This window comes from Panulirus ornatus, chromosome 8 (assembly GCF_036320965.1).
Source record: "Panulirus ornatus isolate Po-2019 chromosome 8, ASM3632096v1, whole genome shotgun sequence".
In the NCBI taxonomy this organism is placed as follows: Eukaryota; Metazoa; Arthropoda; class Malacostraca; order Decapoda; family Palinuridae; genus Panulirus; species Panulirus ornatus.
Window position 1 is genome coordinate 43,456,025 of NC_092231.1, and position 27,834 is coordinate 43,483,858.

Here is a 27,834-nt window from a genome sequence, read left to right on the forward strand (position 1 = left end):
TATATATATATATATATATATATATATATATATATATATATATATATATATATATATATATATATATATATATATATGTATATTATCATTATTATTATACTTTGTCGCTGCCTCCCGAGTCAGCCAGGTAAAAGAATGGCCTAATCAACCCACATACACATGTATATACATACACGTCCACACACGCACATATACATACCTATACATTTTAACATATTCATATATATACATACACAGACATATACATATATACACATTTACATAATTTATACTTGCTGCCTTTATCAATTCTCGTCGCCACCCCGCCACACATGACATAGCATCCCCCCTTCCCCCGCGAGGTAGCGCTAGGAAAGAACAAAAGACCACATTCGTTCACATTCAGTCCCTAGCTATCATGTGTAATGCACCGAAAACATAGCTCCCTTTCCACATCCAGACCCCACAGAACTCTCCATGGTTTACCCCAGACGCTTCACATGCCCTGGTACTCAGAGCCAAAATATCCAGGTTCCTTTCCTCAGACATATTACCTATCTCTCCTTTTTTCCCATCTTGGTTACATCCACACACATTTAGACACCCCAATCTGAGCCTTCGAGGAGGATGAGCACTCCCCGCATGACTCCTCCGACATGCGGGGAATGCGTGGAAAGTATTCTTGCTCCCCTATCCCCAGGGATAATATATATATATATATATATATATATATATATATATATATATATATATATATATATATATATATTGAATATCTAAGATGGCTATGATTAGGACATACAACTTCCCGTGCCCTCTCGACTATCGTAAACAAAATCAAACGAATAGTAACAAAGATGTTTCTGCGATCAGTTTTCGACTATATTGGGCAAGTGTCTTAACAAAGCCAGTAATTGAATAGAAGGGACTGCACAGTCAGTGTGGCCAACACTCAACAAGGAATAGAAACCTTTCTCAATTTGTCCAAAAAGAAAAACAACGAAATTCTTTAAGACAAGTTAAGGAAACCAACATATCATGCTCATAGACGTTCCATCTGTGAATATTCAAACGCTAAATCGCAGTAAAATACAAATCACAACGAATGAACCATTTTTTCTCTCTGATTTTGTCATTTTATCCCTGTCAGCAAGAATCACCAGACATGAATCACTGTTGCATATAAATCTTTTAGGAGACAGTATATTCTGAAACGAATCAGTTCCATTCTAGATATTAGAGATCATTGCTAAAGGGAAAATGGATTATTAAGGTGCTTCCTATGTACGTAGTCCTCGCCATTGCTCTTCGTGCCACTTGGACTGCTGGCATTAGTGGACTACTTTTCTCCTCATTGATGTGGCTTTCCAGCATCAAGATCATTTATTTTCTCAAGCATCAGTTCGTTATGAGTTTACTGTGTACGCTTATAACTGGAAGGAGAAATGAATGTCAACACTGGGAAGCCAGGATTTCAAGGAAGGAAAGGAGGTGGCTACTGCAAGAGACCTCAACACTAGGAAGACAGGAAGGTGGCTGCTGTAAGACATCTATATATCGAATCTACCACCAGCGCCGCGTCATCAGCAAACAACAACTGACTCACTCTCCAGGCTTCCCGACACCTGACAGACTAACTGACTTACCCCTATCTCCAAGATCTATTGCATTCACCTTCCTCACTAACCAATCCATAAACAAATTCAGCAGCCATGATGACATCACACACCCCTGCAGCCGACCAACCTTTATTTGGAACTACTCACCCACCCTCCTGTCTTCCCAAATCGCACACACGCCTTACTTGAGAACTTGTCCCTTTTTTAGCAGCTTTCCTTCCACACCAGATATTCATGACACCTTCCACAAGGCATCTTTATCAACCCTATCATATGCTTCTTCCACAATCATAAATGTCACATGCAAATCCGTCTATTTTTCAAATTTTATCTTACACAATTTCCTAAAAAAAAGGCTTGGCCCAAACATCCTATACCATTCCTGAAACCACACTGCTCCTCCCCAGTCTGATGCTCTATGTATATTACCACCCTCTCAGTCATCACTCCTCCATAAAAATTACCAGGTACACTCAGTAAACCTATGTACCTCTGTTGTTAGAACATCTACTTTTGTTCTCCTAATCTGTATGAAATGGCACAATACGTGCATTCCATCAATCCTCGGGTACCTCACCATGAACCATACATGAAATGAAAATCGTATCTAACCAATCAACAACACAGTCATCCCCTTTCTCTAGAAATTCAACTATGATCCCATCCGCTCCAGCCACGCTTTGCCACGCTTCACCTTACCCAAGGCTTTCACCAATTATTAATGTTTTTGGCCAGCCCTAAAAGTGAGGATGAACAGTAAGTTGGCTGTGAACCGCCTACACTGTTGAAGATTCGAACACAGGCCCGAGAGATTCGTCGGTCGCAAGACTTCTCCACTATACAACCGAAGCTCTCGTGTCCTTGTGCCGTGGATGTGCTTTTGTGCGTTTGTACATGAGATTTTCATCTCTCAAATCTTCATTCAAACTCTTAACACAGTTACCTCGTCTTAAGACCACCATCTCTACAAATACAAGCAGAAGGAAATTTTGCAGTTAAGTGAAACAGTGCAACCAACGCAATGAACTATGGACCTGAGTTTCATGTTAATGATCATCTCCAAGCAACTATCCTCAAATTGACTGATTGTAAATGAAATTCTCTTATTTCTTTTTTTCAATCCAGTAACCTTGCTAACATGTGCGTGTGGCCAGTAAATTAATCTTTTTTTTCTTATGTTTACGAAGTTGGGTGGTAGTGAGGCACGGTAGTCAGGCACGAGTTAACAGTGATCTTTCACTCACACACACTAAACTAAATGGTACGTATATTCAAGGTTATGAGACGGTGCAACACGAGTGTAAAACTTCTCCTGTAACACACAAATGATAATAACACACACATACACACAAACAAACTTATGCGAACGCAATCATATATGTGACACCTAAAAATGTAGAAACACATTTCTATACTAGGAATTCATAAAGGATATGAAGAAAACGGAATTGCGATTGCACCTAATACAAACCACACGCACAAAAACTTAAAAGCATCTACACCTATACACACAAACACACTCCTATAAAAAACACTAGCACGCTCATACACAATCATAATATATATATATATATATATATAATCGATCATTTGCTCAAAGGGAAGTAAACCCACACCATACAACATGTGGTTGCAACCAGGCAACACCTTGGCTAGCCCCAACCAACTCACCTTCCAACCAGCTCACCTTCTCGCCACGCAGCGCCCAACAAGCTCACCTTCCCGCCACGCTGACCCCAACCAGCTCCCTGATCCGGCTACCTTCCAATCACCGTTGCACGACACATGCATTGTCGACGGCCACCTCAACAACCTCGCCCTTGTCTTCATCCACAGCCACGACAGCAACCTCAGACACATCAACATCGACACCCACGTCAAGATCTACAACCAAGTCAACATTTTCACTCACATCAACATCCAAATCCACATCATCATCCATAACCACATCAACATCTACTGCCGCATTGATACCCAAACCCACATCAACATCCACAAGTGCATCAACTGCCACAGCAATATTCAGGACCTCGTCAGCATCCACAACTACGTTCTGTAATCTTAATATTAATAGCTTCACCCACGTCAACAGTCTCTACCACGTCAATAGATAACCGCGCTGACAACCTCAACAAACACAACCACGTCAACATACTGGGCCTAGGATGAACGTGTACGTTTTTGGGTCCCCATCTCTTCAGCCTTCTCTTCCGTCATATCTTTTTTATTTTTCTCTCACCTCTCACACATTGTTAAACTTTTTAGTTTGCCAGCTGTTCCATTCGTTTTGCCACTATGGAAGACTTTTTCAACACCTTTTCCTCTTATCAGTTTCTTCGTAATTCATTCGATGTTTGCATGTATTATTTCTACGCTACAACGTTGATCAATAGGCTTCTTGCCAGGTCCACTTACAACTCGTTATAACAGTCTAGACCAGTGGTTCCCAACCTAGAAGGTAACCTCCCACCCCGGCGTATTTGAAACTTGGGGGCCGGAAACACTAAAGGGAGGAAGCCGCGGTGGGGGTGTGGGGGTGGGGGATGGGGGAGAAGGGGCACCCGGTAAATTTAAGCGTCTGTGATTTAGAAAAAAAATTAAAGAAGGATTATTTGTCTCCAGAACTTATATGTATTAATATTTTTCATCTATTGACCACACTGCAACACGAGACTGGCAACTGGGTGGCCATACAAGTTTTGTTCTGATGCACCATCTGACTTGTGCAATTAGAATGATTTTGATTTTTGATGTGTTATTTGATGTTGCATGACCATAACGGTAATGCTGATGGATATATTTCCCGCTCAGATGTTATTATCATCATTTCCCATATGTTATAGAAATGTAGCTGAACTATACAGAATCACATAGAATTCTGAAGCACATTTTTGGGTTCAGGCGAGATCATTTAACTTTTACCCTAGTTTTTCACCCCATTCTTATGCGATGGTGGAGGAAATAATTGTGGGGTGAGGTAGCCTGATTAAATGGTTGATTGCTCATTTTAGAAGTATCATATAAGCGTTTCCGGCAAAGGGAATTCTTGATGTAAAACTATTTCAATTTCTACGGGGGAGGGAGGAGTTGAAGGGGAGGGAGGAGGCGAAGGATCAACGATTACTGTTTCATTAAAAGGGGCATTAGGTTAGGCAAGATAGGGAACCACTGGCCAAGACGACAGCACGATGGTATGAGAAAGTGAGACAAAATGGACAACTGCAAAGGCGGTATTTACTGAAGAGAGGGGATGCTGTAGTAACAGGTAGAGTAAAAACCTTAGTGATGGTGATAAGAGTGGAGACAAGAGTAGGGACACGGGTGGAGGATGAATACCTCTCAGCCAGCTGGAATAAAGGTGTCAACGTAAAGTAGGTCAGGCTACAGTGACGCCCACCCAAAAATTGGGTTTGTATTCTGAAAGATGACAGAACTGGGTGATTCTTGCATCAATCTGGTCGGAGATTTCCTTACGAGACATCACGAGCAGGGAATCTGTGATAGAGGTACTAGGAGAAAAGGCTTGTGCTTTCAAGTGGTCAAGAACGCTTTATGACATCGTCTCGAAAAACTTCTAACTTCTAAGGAAACAAAGTTCATTGCACAGTTGGGATTAGGTTTCTCACTAGTAACTTCAGAGAGAAAGCCTCAAGAAGGTCGTAAGAGGCTAATTATACCACGATTACTACCCTGATACGACGTAGATTCGTGGGCTCTGAGTAGATTGCTGGGTGTAAACAGCCGAACTGAGTCCTTCGGGATCACTTTAGTGGTTATGGAATACTCTGTGGTAGAATGGAATTCCATCTGAGGAGAATTGGAGGAAGTTCGCAGTTTTATGGGAGAATATTAGGCATAGAATGTATAGACACAAAAGGAGATTGGCTAGGAACTCATCACTAAGGAAACTTTTACGCAGGAAGACAGTGTAAAACCTTCGCAGGAAAACTGGGGAAATATTGTTCAGGAATCTAGCCTTACTCGGCGGGGACAAGACGGGTCAGACACAGGTACAGGTAGATGAGATTTCCCACCCCGCTGCACTTAGGTCAAATGAACGAGGACTAGATTACACGACCCCGCATGATCGAGGCTAATCAGGTCATCCTGAGGTCACTGAATAGGGCCAGGTAGATTGGATCTCCCACTCTACTGTAGTTGAACATACCATGGATGACAAACTTGTGAGCTGGGCCCAGACAATTGATTCCCAGGACCCACATAAATCGCAGAACAAATGTAGCTTAATGTTACCTCAGTCGTTTCTTGGAATATTTCATATAAACACACGCGGTCTAGAAAGCAAATATTCACATTTAGAGTAAATTGCGACAGTTATCATAGGATTCGTATTTCTGGATCTTGGCTAAATATTGAAAACAGATGTCCTTGCTGAGCATGTTATTCCTAGATAGATTCTGTTTAACAGTGACAGGTGAAACAGAAAAGACGGTCTTGTCTTGCTCGTAATTGAGAGTAATCTTAATCCCATACTGAAAAATGTTATAACTGTTAGTAACATCGACTTAATTCTGTCGAAATTAAGGATAATCTCCGTATGAAAATAACCGTAGGATCAGTTTACAGACATGCATAGAGTTTGACAAAGGATTTTACGAACAGTCAGCAGAATTTTGTAATGACACGATTCGATTATAGAAGGAGATATAAACATTCTGGTATCTAAGAAGGGAGAATCCTTTTCAGTGACTCAGGGCGCGGATTCTATTTATAATTGGTTTACAGTGCCTTGAAAAACCTACCCGCCATACGAAGAAGTTGGAATTAGTTTTAATCACAAATGAAAATTCTACCAACAATGTTGTAGCTAGAAAAATGTATGGTACGAGGGATTATAGACAAATCAATTTTGATGTAGCATACAACACCCCTTATAATGCTGGTCAACTTGAGTCACGAGAAAAAGAGATTCTGAATTTGGAAATTTTTATGACCTTTACATTGATGTTGACAGGCTAAACTGGGATGATATTGTTAGTGAAGATGAAAGAGACTGATCTTGGAAAAGGTTTCAGTAAAACTTTCAAATTAGAAGTGCATAACAAACTGTCATTTTCCAGGACAGAGCCAAAATAACACATAAGGAAACCAAAGAACAAAAAGAGCATGACAAAGTTGAAACAAGTTCCCATTAATGTGCACTTCATAGAACATATCAACACTTCCTTTCGTGAGCCAAAACCATCGTTCATACAGGTGGGGGGCGGGGTTCTTACAGACTCGCTATGGGACTGTAAGAAGGTAAATAGCTGTTCGACTAATGAACAGTCATACTGGCATCGTGGATCTCCAATGGACCAATATTCCGGGAACCAGTATTGGCTTTATACAACTTTTACCGTACATGTACTGTAAATGTGTTCTCTGAAGTGCGCTTTGTCATTTACTTATTCAGGGATGTATATAACCTCTGTGTTGTCATTACACTTGATCGAAAACTTCTATTAGTAGCTGGTGCTAAGGGACCTGGCCTAGTCGATATCCACGATGTCTTTACATATATGGGACATATGGATATACCTTTAGTGGAATAGCCAATTCCTTTCTTATAGCCCAGTAGCCGAGAGTATAAGAGTTCCACCTCCCTCTTCAGCGGGCGGTGGTATGTGGCCGGCAGGTGGAGGTGTTAACATCAGAGAGGTTTCACGTAAACTGACGCAGACAAATTGAAAAAGAACATAGATATCAAAGTGACAGTCTATATGAAATTGGCAAAAGAAAAACGAAAGAATTTCTTAGTTATGTTAGAAGCAAAAGTGCTATCAACCCATTCAAATGGTCCATTGATTACAGTAATTTAGTTCAAGACACTGAAGACTTGGCAGAGATCTTACACTATTTTATTAATTCATATCTACTACTACAGACACAGCTCATGTTCTAGATCAAGTCTATTTGCGAAAAGAAGTAATTTAGCAACATACTGATACGCAGTATCAAGACATACTTTGGCATTATATGGAATGAAAGTAGATAAAACGGCAGGACGTCATACGCTTCATCCAAACACAATGAAAGAATCAGAAAATGAGAGAATTAAGCCTTGGACTGATATCATCAGTGAGTTATTACAAGGAAGGGCTCAAGGGATTGGGGCCTGTTAGTGTAACAATAATACTAATAGAAAGGTAAGAAGTCTATGTTCAAACGTAGTTGCCCAGTTAGCCTTACCATCATAGATGGTAAGATTGTAGAGACAAAATTGAAAACATCTGGAGGATAAACAATAAACGATCATAAGGATGGGTTTCAGGAAAATCATGTCCGACAAATTTGCTTAATATTCTTATGATCATATGAATATGTCTAATTAAAAGTAACGCAGTTGATGTTATGTTTGTCGATTATCAGAAAGCATTCGAAAAAGTCAGCGCAAAAAACAAAGTTGTCACATGGCATTAATGAGGCTATTCTTTCGTGATTAGAAAATTAACAGACTGAATGTAAGCAAAGAGTAGCGATTGATAGCCAAACCTCCGAATAGTTAGACGTAACAAAGAGACTTGATAAACACGTTCCTTCAAGTCCACGACTCACGTTTTTGTGCCGCCTAATTACGAATCAATCTCACAGTTACTCTAGATCATCTGTTTGCTTTCCTGCCCTCGCCACACTAATCTTTATATTTCTGATGTCTGCTGTTACCGTAAGCAGCCATGGAGGGATCTAATGGTTTACAGTTTTCAGTTCTTTGTATTCCTGTATAATATCGCCATCGGTCTTCTCACGCCACCTATCAAAATATGATAAACACGCTGGTCCACCCATCTCTCACTAACCATCATCTGAAATTCATCCTCCAGCTTGGGAAGAAAGCTACAAAACTGCACCCGCCCCGCCACCATTGCTTGCTGTCGCTAGAGATCCCTCGCCCCCTAGTTGCAATTCGACCTCACACCCGCATCGAACCCATCTTAGCTACACGAAAAAAACTATCCCAGCCATTGCGAACACTTTAAACAACACATGAATATTCGTGCAAAGGCACGAATCTCCTTTGCCATGGTACTAGTTCACCCGGATGGGAGAGCCGTCTCCAGTGTAACATGAAACATACACTCCCCCAGAACATCTATTCCCCAGTCATTGTTATATTTGATTTGCACTCCCTAAGTTACCATCATACGTATGATAATCAATTCCTTTGAATCACTACCTTTCCATTAATTACTACTGTACATTTAATGCGTACTTCTCTTACTGACTATATGTGAATACTGTTGAACATAAGAAAACAAACACAGACAAATGACATCTACTCACCTAAATCCGTTAAGCACAGTTTACCAGAGGTGTATCGTTACGTACGCACGCCTTCCACTGAAATAGGTACGATAAACTGTATAAATATATTTGCGATCATTTGTGATACAAGAAACGTTTACTAATCAACATACTCAATTAGTATCAAAATTCTTTTGAATCTAGTATCATGATATAGCTCAGAACGTCTCTTCTGTCTCGAAAACAATCGAAGAACTGTACTTACCTCTATTGGATTACAAGTCTGCTGTTTTCTATGACAGAAAAACTTGTCAACTTGAGCGAAAATGGTCTATGTGTACGACGAAAATTGGCTTTCTTTCCCTTGATTTTTACACCACCTGAATTAGTCAACTTGGCGTTAAGACTAGAAAATATCTTTGACTAATGTTTGTCGCCAGTTTTCCCATGCTAGCGGTATCACAAGATGAGTTCATTTTCGGATGTATAAAATATCGCCAATATACAAACAAAAAATTGGCTGGCGCCATCCACTGCGCCGAAAACGTTGCCGATGAACTATACATGAGGGAGTGAGGTGGAACGCAGCCCATGCCCTCCTCACACACTACGGCCTACTCAAACCACCGCCCGTCGTTGACACCCACTCTCTTTAGAAAGCAGCAAATCAGACGAAGGAAAAAGTTTCAAAGACAAAAGTGCAATGATATAACAAAATTATTTCATGAAAATTGAACTTATGATACCTGACATGTCGTCACCTTTGTCATAGACGTAAATAAACTCCTATAAACATAATCATAGAAGTGCGGAGGCGAACGCTGTAAACATTCGTCTGAATTAACAAGCAAATTGGGCGGTACGAGTGATAAACACCTCGCTAACAACCCGCCAGTCTAACTTCGCGCGACAAAATTACCGAGACATACGGGCTTAAGCAAGCGATTTAAGACTACTGTCTACAAAGTTCATAACATGCAAACATGATGCGATATTCATACGTATAATTATAGGAAAGTGTGTTATGCTTATGATGCCCACTGGGTGAGCCTATATTATTCAGAGGGGTTGCATATTGCACGTATAGACTGAAGCGGTAGATATATTATGTATGACACACACAAGGGAGTCCTTATCCTATACATATGTAGCTTTGATTAAGGAGTGGAAATTCTAGAACAGAGCATAGGTTATACGTGGCACTGGGGTGCTGGTTCTCGTAGCCAGGTTACCCGGTTTTCTTGGCCAAGACAAGAGCTCCATCATCGCAATACTGGAATCCTGGACATGGACAAAAATTCTCTCTTACAAGGAATAATGTTGTTCTTAACAGGGATTCAAGTTCCTCGGTCGGGGTGCTAAATAATTTTAGGGTTGCTGTTTGTCTTGGCTAGAATACTGTCGTCTTAAAAGGAGAATTGATTGTTTTACGACAGAATTGCTAGTTCTACCGGTTCCTTTCCTGGTTTCTCCTGGAGAGGATATTGATTTAGGTGGCAGGCACCGATATCGTAGCCAACAACATTATCAGTAGTGCCGACAACAACAGCGGCAACAATAAGAGGGCTGTCGTCAGTCCCAATACATCTTACACCACCACACTCAGTGCCCCAGCACCGTCCAACATCCCTACCAACACACATGTCCCACACGTCTCAGCTCAGCCACCAAGAGCGCCATCAGTGGCACACCTCCTCCAACAGTGACGAACACAGTCAACACCACCAACAAGCCTCTGCTGCCCCTACCACCTCCATCACCAACATCATCAACACGCCTTCGCCACCACTATCACCACCACTGTCACCCCCACTATTATCGGAAACACGCCCTTGCGACCAACGCTACTGTTATACAGGTCTTCCCCACAACCCAAATACTGCCTTGCCGACAAATTTAAATTCTGATTCACCTAAACGTTTCCATCATTACCACTCCTTCTTCAACCACTATCATCATTACCATCACCTCTTCAACTACTGTCCTCATTTCCAACCCTTCCACTTCTATCCTCATCCACACCCCTTCAACCAATATTCCCATTCCTACTCCTTCAACCAATATCCTCACCACCACACCGTCAACTACCATCATCATTACAATCCTTTCAACCACCAGCATCACCACCACTCCATCAACCATCATCATCACCACGATTTTCACGCTTACCATATCAACCGCCACCCCTTCAACCACTGTCATTTCCGTCACTCCAACCACCATCATCATCACCACTTTTACAAATATATGAACACCAACACTCCTCCAACCACTATTATCACCATCGCTCTATCAGCCACAAAGGAACACAAACGCCACCACCACTCCCCAACCACCATGATCATCCCCCATAACCACCACCACCACCCCAACCACACGCTGACGATCGTTGTCACTATAGTTCTGCAAGCGACAGTCACCCTGCAACAACGCTAAAGTGAAACAATACGGCAGACAGTCTGACAGTCTGCACGCCATCCCTGTACCTACCTCGTACAGATCCCGCTAGCACTGTCCTGAGCTGTACTGGTTAGTGCTGAATACAAGAGCCATTAACCAGGTTGTACGTGCTTGCATAACACATCTCAACACAGCTCTGGAGGTGAGGGGATCATAGGTATCCATACCTATGTGTAGTATGCGATCACGGACGAAATGGAATGATGTGGAATCAAGGCCACCGAACCAGCATACCCCTTACGGCCTTGTAATTGCAGGGTGGGACGACCATGGACACCGTCTTGTTTATGACTCCCCCTTAATACTGACACCTTGACGACTCAGAGACCCATCGGGTGGCAGTGAATCATGTTGCAGAGAGAGAGAGAGAGAGAGAGAGAGAGAGAGAGAGAGAGAGAGAGAGAGAGAGAGAGAGAGAGAGAGAGAGAGAGAGAGAGAGAGAGAGAGAGAGAGAGAGAGAGAGAGAGAGAGAGATCCCTCTCTCCATCAGTTGCGGCTGCCTACTCCGCTCGACGTCGTCCAATGTGAGCAGGCTCCATTACATACGTAGCCTGTGGCTGCACCAGACTGATGATGCCTATGTGTTATCCCTCCCCTGAGGAGACGAATCAAACAAAAGAAAACGATTTTTGAAATATGACACATCCTTTCTAATGATATATTTCATTTTCCTACACCTAATTATCTATCAATGAACCATTTCGAAGCTATTATTGTATTACCACATCGTCACCAACATGTACAGTTGTACATACGCGTGTATTTATCCGCCGATATACATGTATGTTGGCGAGTACACATTCTGTATTTATGTTGGCGTGGAAATGTTTGCATACGAAAGGTTGGACCCCCAATCCGCAGCACTTCTGACACAATGGTTTATGATGGATGAAAAACGTCGCTCTGTTTGGCTTTTATTGCTGCTCTTTTTGTTTTTTACCGTTGCTTAGTTTTCAGATGTATGTTTTAATAGCCGCGTTGTAGTTAACATTTTCTGTTGCTAAAAGTCAAGGTTACTTGCCCAGCGCTGGCACACACAAACTGGTGAGCCAAGGACGAGCTCGTTCGCTCACGTGCTGGAACCCGTCATGAAGTGGTGCTGAGATAGATAGATAGATAAAGATAGATAGACAGAGAGAGAGAGAGAGAGAGAGAGAGAGAGAGAGAGAGAGAGAGAGAGAGAGAGAGAGAGAGAGAGAGTACCTACCTACCTCCGAGAATGAGTGTTAGGAGAAGGAGGGAAGGGGAAAGTGAGTTGAAGTAAGGTGGAATCATCAGCATCATTGTCTGTATGATCTCTGATCTGAGAATCTGGAATCAGTCCTAGCCACATTGTGGCAAAATCTCGTGGGGAGGACTTGTCATTGTTGGATGTACTATAGAAAGTGAGGGAAAACAAAATGTCTTGTACGTTTCTCTCAAAGGTACACAGAGGGTACTAAAGACGTCTCACCTCCACACCTTCGAGTCAGATCCATATTGAGAGTTTATATGGTCTTCGAACTGTCTTTAACACATAAAGAAAGTGTTGAAGATTTTTTTCGCACGGAGGAAGTAGCTTAACGTCGATTGTCTCCATGAGTCTGGCAACTTGACAGACCTAAACCCAGGAGACGAACGTATAAACAAACTAGAAACTTAAGTTGTGGTGACGAGGCTGTGTATTTGGTACGCATGCCAACAGATGGCGCTGATTCCACTGAATCGTCTATTTGTATTGTGTGATATTCTGAAGCTTATTCACCTTTGCATAATATAGTCTGCAACCGAGTGTCTTGTCATGCTCTTTTGCAATCCATTCATCATCTTTATACCACATTTTCCACAGAGAGGTCCACCTTCTGTTTTCTAACACTCCTCGTGCTGCCTATGCCGCTTTTTATACCAGCACAGAGAAACTGATTCTCGTCTTCAAGTAATTCAGTATAACATTGGCTGTCGTAACGACTGCTGTCTTACCCACGATCGGAGGAGTAGTTTGTACTGTTAACATTACTGATGATCTCGCAAAACATGCCAACGGTGCACATGGTGGTACATAATCGTACCGCGTGTGTGTGTGTGTGTGTGTGTGTGTGTGTAGCACCAGGAGGTGTACACACTGCTCTATAACGCCCTCACAAGCTCAGTGGCTCGGCCTCGCCACCAGTGTTCGAACATAAATGAATAATATGATAATCACAAAGGGCTCTACACCATGTTACCTGGAGTCTTTATAGACTTCGTGTGGCCACACTCAGCCCTTGCCTTGCATCACCCTCCTCACAAAAAGCGTGTCCTGTGCAAGCCAGCCAATGCTATCCTCGCCCTTCAACAATACCTGACTTGCCCTTGGCAGGTAATAAACCAACTACTCTACAATTCTGTGACTGTACTTTGCCACCAACAGGGAATGAGTATGGGATTTGCAGCTTGTTTAATACACACTTCTTGGTAATATAGATATGGGTATGTTTATATCATATGTATATAGACGCTGGAATGTAATGACATACATCAAAATCATAATGAACCAAGTTGTTATGTGGGAAGCCACGGAAAGGTCTGCGTAGGGAATGGTTGTGGATAAGAGATTCTTTGGTTTCAATGAATTATGTGTGAAGGCTACAGTGCGGCTGTGATTGAATATGGATACTTCTTAGTCTGGTTGGGGTGCAATATATATATATATATATATATATATATATATATATATATATATATATATATATATATATATATATATATATATATATATGTGTGTGTGTGTGTGTGTGTGTGTGTGTGTGTGTGTGTGTATTTATTAAAAAAAGGGGGTGACTGTGTTGTTGACTGGTTGGTGAGGTTATTTAATGTATGTATGACTCATGGTGAGGTACCTGAGGATTAGCGGAATGCGTGCATAGTGCCATTGTACAAAGGCAAAGGGGATAAAAGTGAGTGCTCAAATTACAGAGGTATAAGTTTGTTGAGTATTCCTGGGAAATTATGTGGAAGGGTATTGATTGAGAGGGTAAAGGCATGTACAGAGCATCAGATTGGGGAAGAGCAGTGTGGTTTCAGAAGTTGTAGACGCTGTGTGGATCAGGTGCTTGCTTTGAAAAATGTATGTGAGAAATACTTAGAAAAGCAAATGGATTTGTATGTAACATTTATGGATCTGGAGAAGGCATATGATAGAGTTGATAGAGAAGCTCTGTGGAAGGTATTAAGAATTTATGGTGTGGGAGGTAAGTTGCTGGAAGCAGTGAAAAGTTTTTATCGAGGATGTAAGGCATGTGTACGTGTAGGAAGAGAGGAAAGTGATTGGTTCTCAGTAAATGTAGGTTTGCGGCAGGGGTGCGTGATGTCTCCATGGTTGTTTAATTTGTTTATGAATGAGGTTGTTAGGGAGATAAATGCAAGAGTTTTGGAAAGAGGGGCAAGTATGCAGTCTGTTGTGGATGAGAGAGCTTGGGAAGTGAGTCAGTTGTTATTCGCTGATGATAGAGCGCTGGTGGATGATCGAGTGAGAAACTGCAGAAGCTGGTGACTGAGTTTTGTAAAGTGTGTGAAAAAAGAAAGCTGAGAGTAAATGTGAATAAGAACAAGGTTATTAGGTACAGTAGGGTTGAGGGACTAGTCAATTAGGGGGTAAGTTTGAATGGAGAAAAACTGGAGGAAGTGAAGTGTTTTAGATATCTGGGAGTGGATTTGGCAGCGGATGGAACCATGGAAGCGGAAGTGAATCATAGGGTGGGGGAGGGGGCGAAAGTTCTGGGACCGTTGAAAAATGTGTGGAAGTCGAGAACGTTATCTTGGAAAGCAAAAATGAGTATGTTTGAAGGAAGAATGGTTCCAACAATGTTATATGGTTGCGAGGCGTGAGCTATAGATAAAGTTGTGCGGAGGAGGGTGGATGTGCTGGAAATGAGATGTTTGAGGACAATATGTGGTGTGAGGTGGTTTGATCGAGTAAGTAATGAAAGGGTAAGAGAGATGTGTGGTAATAAAAAGAGTGTGATTGAAAGAGCAGAGGAGGGTGTTTTGAAATAGTTTGGTCACATGGAAAGAATGAGTGAGGAAAGATTGACCAAGAGGATATATGTGTCAGAGGTGCAGGGAACGAGGAGAAGTGGGAGACCAAATTGGAGGTGGAAAGATGGAGTGAAAAAGATTTTGAGTGATCGGGGCCTGAACATCCAGGAGGGTGAAAAGCGTGCAAGGAATAGAGTGAATTGGAACTATGTGGTATACCGGGGTCGACGTGCTGTCAATGGATTGATCCAGGGCATGTGAAGCGTCTGGGGTAAACCATGAATAGTTTTGTGGGGCCTGGATGTGGAAAGGGAGCTGTGGTTTCGGTGCATTATACATGACAGCTAGAGACTGAATGTGAACGAATGGGGCCTTTATTGTCTTTTCCTAGCGCTACCTCGCACACTTGAGGGGGGAGGGTGTTGTCATTTCATGTGTGGCGGGGTGGCGACAGGAATGAATAAGGGCAGGCAGTATGAATTATGTACATGTGTATATATGTATATGTCTGTGTGTGTATATATATATATATATATGTATACGTTGAGATGTATAGGTATGCATATGTGCTGTGTGTGGACGTGTATGTATATACATATGTATGTGGGTGGGTTGGGCCATTCTTTCGTCTGTTTCCTTGCGCTGCCTCACTAACGCGGGAGACAGCGACAAAGTATAATAATACAAGAATAATAAGTATATATGAGGTAGAAACAGTAAGAAATATGATGAGAGACACCCTGAATGAGGAAGAGGGAGGATAGGTAAAGTAGAATGAATGAAGTACGATGAATGAGGTAGAAATGGAAGGGGTGAAAAATGGGAGACTTCAGGCGATGGTGAATGTCATGCATGTCGCCTGATGCCATCATCCTCAGCTTAATGTTAAGCTCCATCCAGACAACGGGATGAGGGGCTGTGCATATACTACTGGCTAAACAAATTATTCAAGTGTGGATGATGTGCAAACTTGCCTGCTCCTCGTCCAACAGTTACTCTAGCTGGGAAGAAATTTTTAACCAAAAGAGGAGGAAAAATTGATGACTTCTTCAGGCCTGGTAGAGACTGGTGGTCAGGTATAACATTATAACGGTATAACGGTATAAAAGTATAATGGTTCAACACACACACACACACACACACACACACACACACACACACACACACACACACACACACGCGCGCGCGCGCGCGCGCGAACCGTCCATTAGCAAGTAATAGAATGCTTTCAAGTATATGTTGAATTAAATACTTAGCAGGCTGTTCACATCCTTTATGAGGCCAAAACTACAATATGCTTCTCAGGTTCAGTCATCACACCTAAAGAAGCACAAACAGCTAATAGAAAAGGTCCAGAGTAGAGTAAAAACGATGGTACCCAAATTCAGAAAGCTACATTGCAGGAAAAGACCAGAGGCTTTAGATTTACCCACCTTTGAAGAGAGAAGAGTGAGGGGCGACCTGATTACAACTTTTAAGTTTTTAAAACAGATCCATGACGCGAACAGTGAACAGTTCTTCGATAGATGTAAGGATAGAGCAACCAGAGGATTTGACTTGATCTTAAGCAAGAAACTTGTTTGAAAAAGATGTAAATAAATTCTTTCATAGTAGAACAATGGTGGATGACAGGATTAAGATGACTGAGGGTATGTTTCGCTCTGTTCAGTGCAAGAGGTTTCTCGTTTCGAACTCTAGGAAACAACATTTTGAACCTTATTGCATTTATTATCACAGGTGAAATTTCTTCTTCCGCAGATTTGACTGGAAGTACATGGATAAGAAACAGACGGCGGAAGAGATTCTGACCTCTCGTGCGGGCGTGAGTAAGGACTATGTTGCCTTGCTGGTGGAGATGTGTCACCTGACTGGACTCAGGGTCAAGAAGATTCACGGCTTCGCCAGAGGTCGTGACTTCAGGTGGGTGGCAAAGATGATTCATACAGTGACGATAATGATGAATATTCCTTTGATGAGGTGTATTGTGATATTGTGTCCTGGTGTAGCACATCTGACTGGACTGATCCATAAGGTAATGTACATATAATCCTACAGAGGGGATTACATAAACACCGTGGCATTTGTCAGAAAAAAATACTATAAACTCTCGGAGTATGTCAGTAACGACTGTACAGTTACGAGTAAATCCTCTCACTAAAGTATTCCGAAACGATCTTTTAATGGGAAACATTCACTGTGTGATCATTCAATTAGAGCTGAACTCGTTGGGAGAAAAGATCTTTTGTTTATACCGTAAATAAATTTCAGTTGTAATTTGTTTGATAAGTAATTGAAAAGGATCACATAATACATCATTGCTGGTAATCATAATTCACATTTTTTCTTTTCTTTATTAATTAATGAACCATTCAAAAACCTATCTACACAATGTACATTGTCTATGTAACTTTATTCCTCACTGGCTCAAGTGACCTTGCCGAAGTTAATTAATTCTGGACCTCGACTCTGCAATTGATAAGAGCCTTCATATACGGCTCAGACCAGTGAAAAAGGAAATTCAAATATATCTGTATTTAGAATTGCATATTGTATAGAATTGCCACATGCATCCTAAAGACGAACAAAATCACTCCAGAAATGGGACTATATACAAAGGTGAACAGTTTTACACCAAGAGGTCAACCTTACTTAGATATAAGGCTGTGTGAGCTGTTCATGAATGTCGTACACGAACATATGGACGATGAGGGTGACTGAAGTAACCATGGTTTGCCTTCCATGTCTCCGGCTCAGCAGGGTGGGTCGCACCTTCGAAGCAGACAGAGACCCACTGCACAGCTGGATGGCCGTGTTCCTCTACGGGTCTTGGCGCTTCCTGGACCCCACCCTCAGTGCTGGTACGTCAACAATGGCCCTCTCAGGTTACAGATTAAGCCACACATCGCAGGTATTTACAAACCACAGACCTTAATAGGTTTAAAGGTCACGAATAACAGGCCACCCCTGTAGCTCTAAGGTCATCAAGTGTCGTATTATCCTCACGGACCATCACAGTCGTCAGCTCATCGCAATCCACAGGCAATCGAAATGTGTCAAGTATATTAGATAAACATTCCAGGTTGCAGGTCTTAACATTTATGGGAAACGGAGTATGAGGCTTCTGGCTCCCTCATTATGAAATATACCCTACGTTTGGCAGGCTAAAGATGTATGTGCTTCTTGGCAGAGGTGTACAGCTGAGATATATCGGAATAATGAGTTTGCGCCTTGTGACCCTGTGTCGTGGCGCGTTGGGGGGGGGGGGGGGGGGGGACCGGCTGACGGCAGGAATGTAATCTAGCGTTCATTTGCAATCAGTGTGTTGTGAGGCCTCAGGTCCAGGGAGCGGAAACTTGACTGTGAGGTTAGAGTAACGCGAGCAGTCATGCACTTAAGGGATTATTCAAGTCTTCATCATTTGATAACAGTTGCTAAGGAGATGTTGAGGTACTTGATAAAGACACTGAGCCATATAACACCCGTCTATCAAAGGAGTCATTGTTACATTATGTTATTCAATAAACGGAGAAACCTGGTGGTAGATATCATCTGAGGTACGTTACTCTTTTCACACGTAAGTTATAAGCAGTGAAATACTTATAATCTCAACGTCTTTTAAACCTGCCATTAGAAAAACTTTTTGATTGTGTCAATTTTCTTCGATTTTCACTACCTCCTAAATTTTGTGTGTGTGTCTGTCATCACTGACTTCAGGGATCAACAACGTATATCTAAGAACCTTCTGTTGGGAAGGACATTGAAGACCTGGGTATAAGGACAGGGACAACAAACTATCCTGGGGTAGGGTTGCATCCCTGGTAACCAGAAGAAAAAGAAAATTTTCATCTAATTGTCTCTAAAACGCCACCCAATCACAGATATTAAGGATAAGACGTGAAGATAACCTAGTTTAAAGATTTCTTTACCTTCTGAGCGAGAAGTCTCTTGAGTGAGACGCCTCCTTTGAGTGAGACGTGTCTTTTGAGACGTGTCTTCCAAGTGAGACGTATCTTCTAAGCAAGACGTGTTTTCAAAGTGAGACATGTCTTCTGAGCAAGACGTGTCATCTAGGTGAGACGTATTTTTTGAGAATGACCTGTCTTCTAAGTGAGACGTGCGTTCTAAGTGAGACGTGTCCTCTGAGCGAGACATGTCTTCAGAGTCAAGCAAAAAGTCAAATATCAGGAGAACCGTTTGCATTCAGCTGACTGCGTTTACAGTATATCCACAAAAGGCAGTTTTTCTAAAGGTGGAACAGTGCTGCCTCCTTGTTCATACTATACGAATATAGGTGTTAGACCCATAGATTTACGAGAAAAGGTTTCAAAGCTCTCTAGAATGATATATATATATATATATATATATATATATATATATATATATAGAAATAAATATATATATATATATATATATATATATATATATATATATATATATATATATATATATATATATATATATATATATATATATATATATATATATATTGCTTTTTTACTTTCTTTTATAGTAAGAGAGTGTCGTTGGTAACATTAACAGCCTAGCTGCCTACAAGTTCATATGAGCGTAACACCACTTAAGCACTGCTAACCTCGCTTCCGTTGACTGGGTTCTAAGAAGAATATTGATCATACTCTACTTCATCGAGAGTGTTGCCATTTCCAGTACCATGAATCATGTATTGAGAAGACAATGAAACTACCTAGAATACTCTGATAACCTCACCTGTGGTCAAAAAATGTACGTACGTTTCGAAGAAAAGGAATTGAAGGAAGAACCAAAAACTGTTCAGGTTCTACACAGGTTCTACGAGGTGTACCATAACATTTATAGCCAAGACGTTTAAACTTTTGCATTTACGAGCAACAAGAAACACTTCTTAACCACAGGGATTGACTCAACTATCGTGACAGCTGAATGACCTTAACTGGAACCATTGATCGTGGAAAATCAAGTACGTTATACTGATGCATGTCACAGACACACATCAGGAACATCACTATATGTATTTGGACGCCGTGGAAATAAAGATTAAGAAAATATGTTACCCACGTTTCCTCTGTATTCTTAGAAGCTATTCCGTGTCGTATGGCTGGCTGGTGAGGGGAACATGTGTGTGTTGACAGTCTAGCGTCGGCTTGTAGGTAGGTAGGTAAGGAGAGAGAGAGAGAGAGAGAGAGAGAGAGAGAGAGAGAGAGAGAGAGAGAGAGAGAGAGAGAGAGAGAGAGAGAGAGAGAGAGAGGTTAAGTGGACGTAGAAGTATGGAGTGGGAGACATCGTGAGTGGTTGGAGCCTGAGCATGTAGAAAGGGTGAAAAGCGTGCACGGGATAGAGTGAATTGGAACGATGTGGTATACGAGGATCGAGTTGCTGTCTTTAGACTGGATCGATGCATATGAAGCTGCTGGGGGAAACCATAGAAAGGTCTGTGAGGTCTAGTTGTGGATAAGGGGGCAGCGGTTCGGTACAGTACACGTGACAACTTGAGAATGAATGTGATCGAATGTGGCCACTCTTCGTCCGTTCCTGGCGTTGCCTGTCTGACGGGAGAATTGACGAGCAAGTGCGTCATATCTACCTATCTATCTATCTATCTTTCTATGTATATATTTATTCATCTATCTATCTATCTATCTATCTATCTATCTATCTATATATGTATCAGTGTGTGTGTGTGTGTGTGTGTGTGTTTGTGTGTGTGTGTGTGTGTGTGTGTGTGTGTGTGTGTGTGTGTGTGTGTAAGTGTACCATAAGTTTGGGGTGGGGGAGGAAGACAGCCACCTGGGTGTTGTGGAGTGCGACTAATAAGAACGGCAGTGGAGGAGGAGGAGAAGGAGAAAATAGCATCATCTGTCACTCATCATACCTCGCCAAGGCAAAACAGTCGAGAAAGTACTAAATGAAAAAGAAAATACAAAAAAAGGTATTCTTGATGTCAGTACAACTCAACTATACGGTACATGAAACTCTACATAACAATGAATATATACAACACAAGAAAAATATATCTACACATTCATTCCTGATGACTATTAATGGTATGAAACCTTCGTAAAATGTTACAACGATTGTGAAGACATTATCGCAAAATGGCAGTGGTAGAATTGTACAATAACGAAAATATCATCACATAGCGAAGGCAATATTAAGGCATAACGAGAGAGTTATCCTACGAGAGTAAAAGGTAACATCGTTTGCTTGTGTTGACATTATCGTACGAAATCGACGGTATTATCGTGCTGTGTCTGCGTTCGTGACAGGAGTGAGCGGGGGAGGGCGGAGGTGACGTGCCGTGATGATGGACAGGGGTGGAGTGTTTTAGGCAGGTAGTAATGAGACATGCATATCCACACACCTGGACACCAGAGAGAACCGGTATAAGTGTCTGTTCTCATGCATACACACACACACACACACACACACACACACACACACACACAGTCCAAGAGAGGACAACTAAAATGGTACCGAAATCAAGAGAGCTGAGCTATAAGGAAAGGATGAGAGTTAATGGATCTTGCTCATCAGTGGAAGAGATACGGGTGACCTAATGACGGCCTACAGGTGTCTATATCAGGTGCTCAACGTCGACAATGAACAGCTCCACATAGGCTGCAGTGACAGAGTAGCCAGAAAGCTTGTTAAGAAGAATGTGAGGAAGTACTACTTTAGTGTGAGGCTGGTAGCGGAGGGTTGGACCAAACTGAACAGGAGAAACACTGAGTTCTGGCAACTTGCAGATGTTTAGGAGGCTAATTGATGGTCCAGGAAATTCAAAAGATGGGGACCCATGAGTGTAGAACTCTCTCCCATCTATACACTACAAATAAGTAATTACCTACATAACCTACATGCAAATGATCGCACAGAAAAGCACCTATAAGTACATACAAACACACACACACACACACACACACACACACACACACACACACACACACATACACACACACACACACACACACACACACACACACACACACACACACACACACACACACACATTTAACATTGCCATGGAGATTAAAGCTAATGCTTTCATTATGCACGCTTAACGATTTCATTATACTGAGGAATCGCTGATATGAAAATCAAAATATCATCGGAACATAAGGCTTGATATCTTACGACTCCGAGGAACAACAACAACAACAACAACATTGATAATGATAATGATAATAGTGATAATAGAATAATGATAATGATGATGATGATGATGATAATGATGATAATAATACTAATAATGATAATGATAATAGTAATAATAATAATAATAATGGTAATAATACTGAAAACAATAATAATAATAATGATAATGATAATAATGATAATAATAATAATAATAATAATAATAATAATAATAATAATAATAATAATAATGATAATAATAATAATAATAACAATAATGATAATGATAGCTAAATGCAATAGGTAACATAATCCTATCAGAAAGAAAGCTAAATGCAGTAGGCAATACAGTCTTATGAACAACATAGCCCCAAACAACATAGCCGAATGCAGCAGATGTTATTGCCCCAACCTTAACATAGTTCTGGAGAACATACCGGAACAGAGATATGAGGCAGAAACCAACAGAAAACGTACATAGTTTAGTATAGCATAGTATAGATAATCTATACCACATTTAAAAAGATAGCTAACTAAAAGTGTATTTGTACGTTGAACAACTTAGTTTAACAGAGGCAATGTACCACCACTATCAACATAGCTAAAATATAATCGATAAGGTTTAGAAGAAATATGATATAGTACCGTGGGTAATAGAGCCAAAATATAGATATAATGTCAACAATATCAACTTTGCTGGACAGAAAACGAATTAAGAATACCATTCATATCAAGAATGAACATAGAGGAAATATAATAACACAGTAAACATCTAATTCTCATCTTAATGCAAACAAATACACAGTTAACACAGCATTATCACCAGGAGAGCAACCTAGCTAGATAGGAAGACAACAAAGCATGTTCAGGAATACCCCAGTGTAGGTAAAGACAACGTACTAACATCACCTAGGCGCCCACACTGCTAAATGACACATGTAAAACAGAGGATCATCACCAAGACACCAGGACAGCTAACATAGAATTATTATTAAGACATCAACACAGCTAAGCCCCATCTACAGTTGCCAATTATCTAATAATTTCTTTTGAAAACAGAAAATGTTTGGCTGTTGGGGTGAAATATTTTCGGGAAAATACTTCACTGTTAAGCGAAAGGCTGTTCCAGGAATATGGGATGTATGGAGAAGGAAAATGATGGGGCAAGTGATTGGTACCACTTCACAATGCCATCCACCGTTTAGGGTGTGGCGGCCAGTGTAGAAAGGCTTGGTGGTGGTGAGGGGGGGGTTGTGGTAGTCAGGAAGGTAGGAACTGGTGGTAGTGACGACGGTGAGGTAGCCAGGAAGGAAAGTGTGGTATTGGTGGGGTGAAAGGGCGTGGTAGTCAGGGATAGAGGGATTGGTGGTGGTGAAGGAGGGTGTGGTGGCCAGGGAGGGAGGAAGTGATGATGATAGACGGAGTGTGGTGGCTAAGGTGCAAGAGCGTGTTAGTGGTGAAGAAGGGTGTGGTGCCAAGTGAGGGAGGATGTGGTGGTATTGAGGGAAGTTGTGGTAGCCTATGCAAAATCATGCAGAAAGGGGTTCGGAGGGACGGAATCTTCTAGTATACTACATAATTGTTTCTCTACATTTTTTCTAACAAGTTTCTTCTTCAGTTTCATGTTATGGCCTCCGGGTGTATGTATGTATGTGTGTATGTATGTATGTATGTATGTATAAAACAGTTTTCATCAGAATCTTAAAAGAAATGGGCATCACCCTTTTTCCTCCCAAGTTGAACAAAAATAAGCAAATATCCTTGATGAACTTGTGTCACTGCTGCAGCTCCATGGAATGGGTCAAGTGGTTGCAGTGCCATTCACTCCTCTCCACATCCTTAGAAAAAACAGATATACATTCACTAAATGACAGAACGGAGGACATGCACTGTTCGTGGCGTGAAAACGATCTACTCTTCAAAATGAGAAAAAGGTCAATGCTTCTTCACTTTTTATATCATCCTCGTCAAATCCACTCACGTTAGAGGCTATGAATCACTTGAGAGTCAGACACCATGAGAATAGATAGGAAAAAATTACATTGGCTGATTTTTGTGAAGAGCAATAACGGAAATATCTTTCATATCAAAAATTGACAAAAAAGAAAATGAATGACTCCTTATTTTTTACTTCGCAAAATGGATTTAGATTTTTTCTTATAAAAAATCATGTTAAGTGCCAGGTATTTAAAGTAAAGCTGGGCAAACAGCGTTGTTCATACAGAAAGTCATTTATATTGTATAATGTCAATGGTTCCCGCAATATTTACTGTTTACTGTTTGAATTACGTATAAACATTACTGCAAACTGTGCTGGATAATTTAAACTGTGGGTATGCCTATACAGGGAACTATAGTTTAAGTACTTAAGTTCTATATTCTATTATACCCTTCATCACGAGTGTCCAGCCGTTGAACGTGAGGGTCTTACCTTTGAACAGGAGGTCCTACCGTTGATCCAGAGAGTCCTGCCTTTGCTCACGAGGATCCTACCCTTGGGCACAAGGCTCCTACCCTTGAATACGACAGCATGACCTTAGGGTAAAATAGCCTGAACTTTTGATCTTGGTACTTGGGGGTTGAAACTACTCCGTTCCTAGTACAATCATGTATGTAAATGAATAATGAAGAAGTGCTTCAGTAGAGTGGAAGGCTATGTTCATCCAAGCACTGTTTACAAGCTGATTATTCATTCAGTTCCTCAGAGCTACGAATGAACGTTTAATGAGAGAGATCCAGGTGTAAGTGAAGCTTATCAAGAATGACAATGATTTTCTTTGGAAAAGGTATGAAATTATACACCTACCAAGAGACTGTGATCCATACATATTAACAAGGGACAGTCAGTAATCTTTGCAAATTAACAAGTGACTGTCAGTGATCTTTACACGTCTAACAACAGTCAGTGATCTTTACACATTAACAAAAGCCTGTCAGTTATCTCTGCATATCTAACAAGAGACGCAGATATGTCAGTTATCTTTGCATATGAACAAGAGACTGACAATGATCTTTACCCGTCTAACATGAGACAGTCAGTGATCTTTACTCGTCTTACAAAAGACAGGATAACTAAAATTTGTTGTAGTTAAGCAGTACGACCATTGTCTAGAATTAGCTGCGCTGCATATATTGATGTAACTGTAGACAGTGCATTCACAGTGCTACTGTGCTAATTGTGAACTACCTATGCTACATCTGGAAAGCAACTGTGCTATAGCTGAAGTATCTGTAATCACTATGATGAACGTCAAGCATCCGCAGATAATGCAGTAGCTGAGATAACTGTAGATATCTGTGCATAACTTTGTATAAATTATAGCAACAACTGTAAAGAAAATTAAGTGACAGTAACAATTTTCGGGTAACTTTAGTAACTGCATTTATAGTGTAAAATTAGTAGTAACTTTGAGGTGACTGGATTAGCAAGGGAGAATGTAAAGTAGCCTGAATAACATTAGTAACTGTAAGGCAAACTTCGCAACTTTAAGCCAAACGTAGTAACTATATGGTAATCATTATAAATGTAAGGTAATCATTATAAATGTAAGGTAATCATTGCAACTGCATGGTAAACGGAGCTGTTTTAAGGTAATCATCATAACTGTCAGGCAATCATTGTAATTGTTAAGCATAAATAGTAAGTGAGAGGGTTAGGGAAAATGATTTGGTAAACAGAGAAGAGGTAGTAAAAGCTTTGCGGAAGATGAAAGCCGGCAAGGCAGCAGGTTTGGATGGTATTGCAGTGGAATTTATTAAAAAAGGGGGTGACTGTATTGTTGACTGGTTGGTAAGGTTATTTAATGTATGTATGACTCATGGTGAGGTGCCTGAGGATTGGCGGAATGCGTGCATAGTGCCATTGTACAAAGGCAAAGGGGATAAGAGTGAGTGCTCAAATTACAGAGGTATAAGTTTGTTGAGTATTCCTGGTAAATTATATGGGAGGGTATTGATTGAGAGGGTGAAGGCATGTACAGAGCATCAGATTGGGGAAGAGCAGTGCGGTTTCAGAAGTGGTAGAGGATGTGTGGATCAGGTGTTTGCTTTGAAGAATGTATGTGAGAAATACTTAGAAAAGCAAATGGATTTGTATGTAGCATTTATGGACCTGGAGAAGGCATATGATAGAGTTGATAGAGATGCTCTGTGGAAGGTATTAAGAATATATGGTGTGGGAGGCAAGTTGTTAGAAGCAGTGAAAAGTTTTTATCGAGGATGTAAGGCATGTGTACGTGTAGGAAGAGAGGAAAGTGATTGGTTCTCAGTGAATGTAGGTTTGCGGCAGGGGTGTGTGATGTCTCCATGGTTGTTTAATTTGTTTATGGATGGGGTTGTTAGGGAGGTAAATGCAAGAGTCCTGGAAAGAGGGGCAAGTATGAAGTCTGTTGGGGATGAGAGAGCTTGGGAAGTGAGTCAGTTGTTGTTCGCTGATGATACAGCGCTGGTGGCTGATTCATGTGAGAAACTGCAGAAGCTGGTGACTGAGTTTGGTAAAGTGTGTGGAAGAAGAAAGTTAAGAGTAAATGTGAATAAGAACAAGGTTATTAGGTACAGTAGGGTTGAGGGTCAAGTCAATTGGGAGGTGAGTTTGAATGGAGAAAAACTGGAGGAAGTGAAGTGTTTTAGATATCTGGGAGTGGATCTGTCAGCGGATGGAACCATGGAAGCGGAAGTGGATCATAGGGTGGGGGAGGGGGCGAAAATTTTGGGAGCCTTGAAAAATGTGTGGAAGTCGAGAACATTATCTCGGAAAGCAAAAATGGGTATGTTTGAAGGAATAGTGGTTCCAACAATGTTGTATGGTTGCGAGGCGTGGGCTATGGATAGAGTTGTGCGCAGGAGGATGGATGTGCTGGAAATGAGATGTTTGAGGACAATGTGTGGTGTGAGGTGGTTTGATCGAGTAAGTAACGTAAGGGTAAGAGAGATGTGTGGAAATAAAAAGAGCGTGGTTGAGAGAGCAGAAGAGGGTGTTTTGAAATGGTTTGGGCACATGGAGAGAATGAGTGAGGAAAGATTGACCAAGAGGATATATGTGTCGGAGGTGGAGGGAACGAGGAGAAGAGGGAGACCAAATTGGAGGTGGAAAGATGGAGTGAAAAAGATTTTCTGTAGAGTAAATATAGAACCTGTATAGCAAATGTATCAACTTATCAATACTTGTGGCAAGTATATGTTACTGAAGTATCTTTATGTGATCAATACTTGTGGCCAGTATAAGTTGTAAGTATCTATATGTGACGCAGGTTACATGGACGCCCAGGGGAGGTACCACCCACATCTGCAAGAGCACTATTTCCTCACAGACCCCGACCACTTCATCCACACCCACTACCCCTACGATGAACTCGAGCACCACTACGACAGGTAGGTCACCCAACCGATCCTTTACCTTGATCTCGAG

At 41.2% G+C, this 27,834-nt stretch overlaps 1 protein-coding gene across 3 annotated transcripts in view; it reads left to right on the plus strand.

The window, feature by feature from the left end:
• LOC139749914 (uncharacterized) overlaps positions 1 to 27,834 on the plus strand; it is a 153,215-nt gene that overhangs the window by 110,750 nt on the left and 14,631 nt on the right. For 2 of the 3 annotated variants that reach the window (XM_071664326.1, XM_071664328.1), the window contains exons 9-11: positions 17,058 to 17,219; positions 18,054 to 18,157; positions 27,677 to 27,797. In XM_071664326.1, the coding sequence (XP_071520427.1) occupies positions 17,058 to 17,219; positions 18,054 to 18,157; positions 27,677 to 27,797 (387 nt within the window). The remainder of the gene's footprint in view (positions 1 to 17,057; positions 17,220 to 18,053; positions 18,158 to 27,676; positions 27,798 to 27,834) is intronic. The other variant, XM_071664327.1, reaches the window with a different exon arrangement.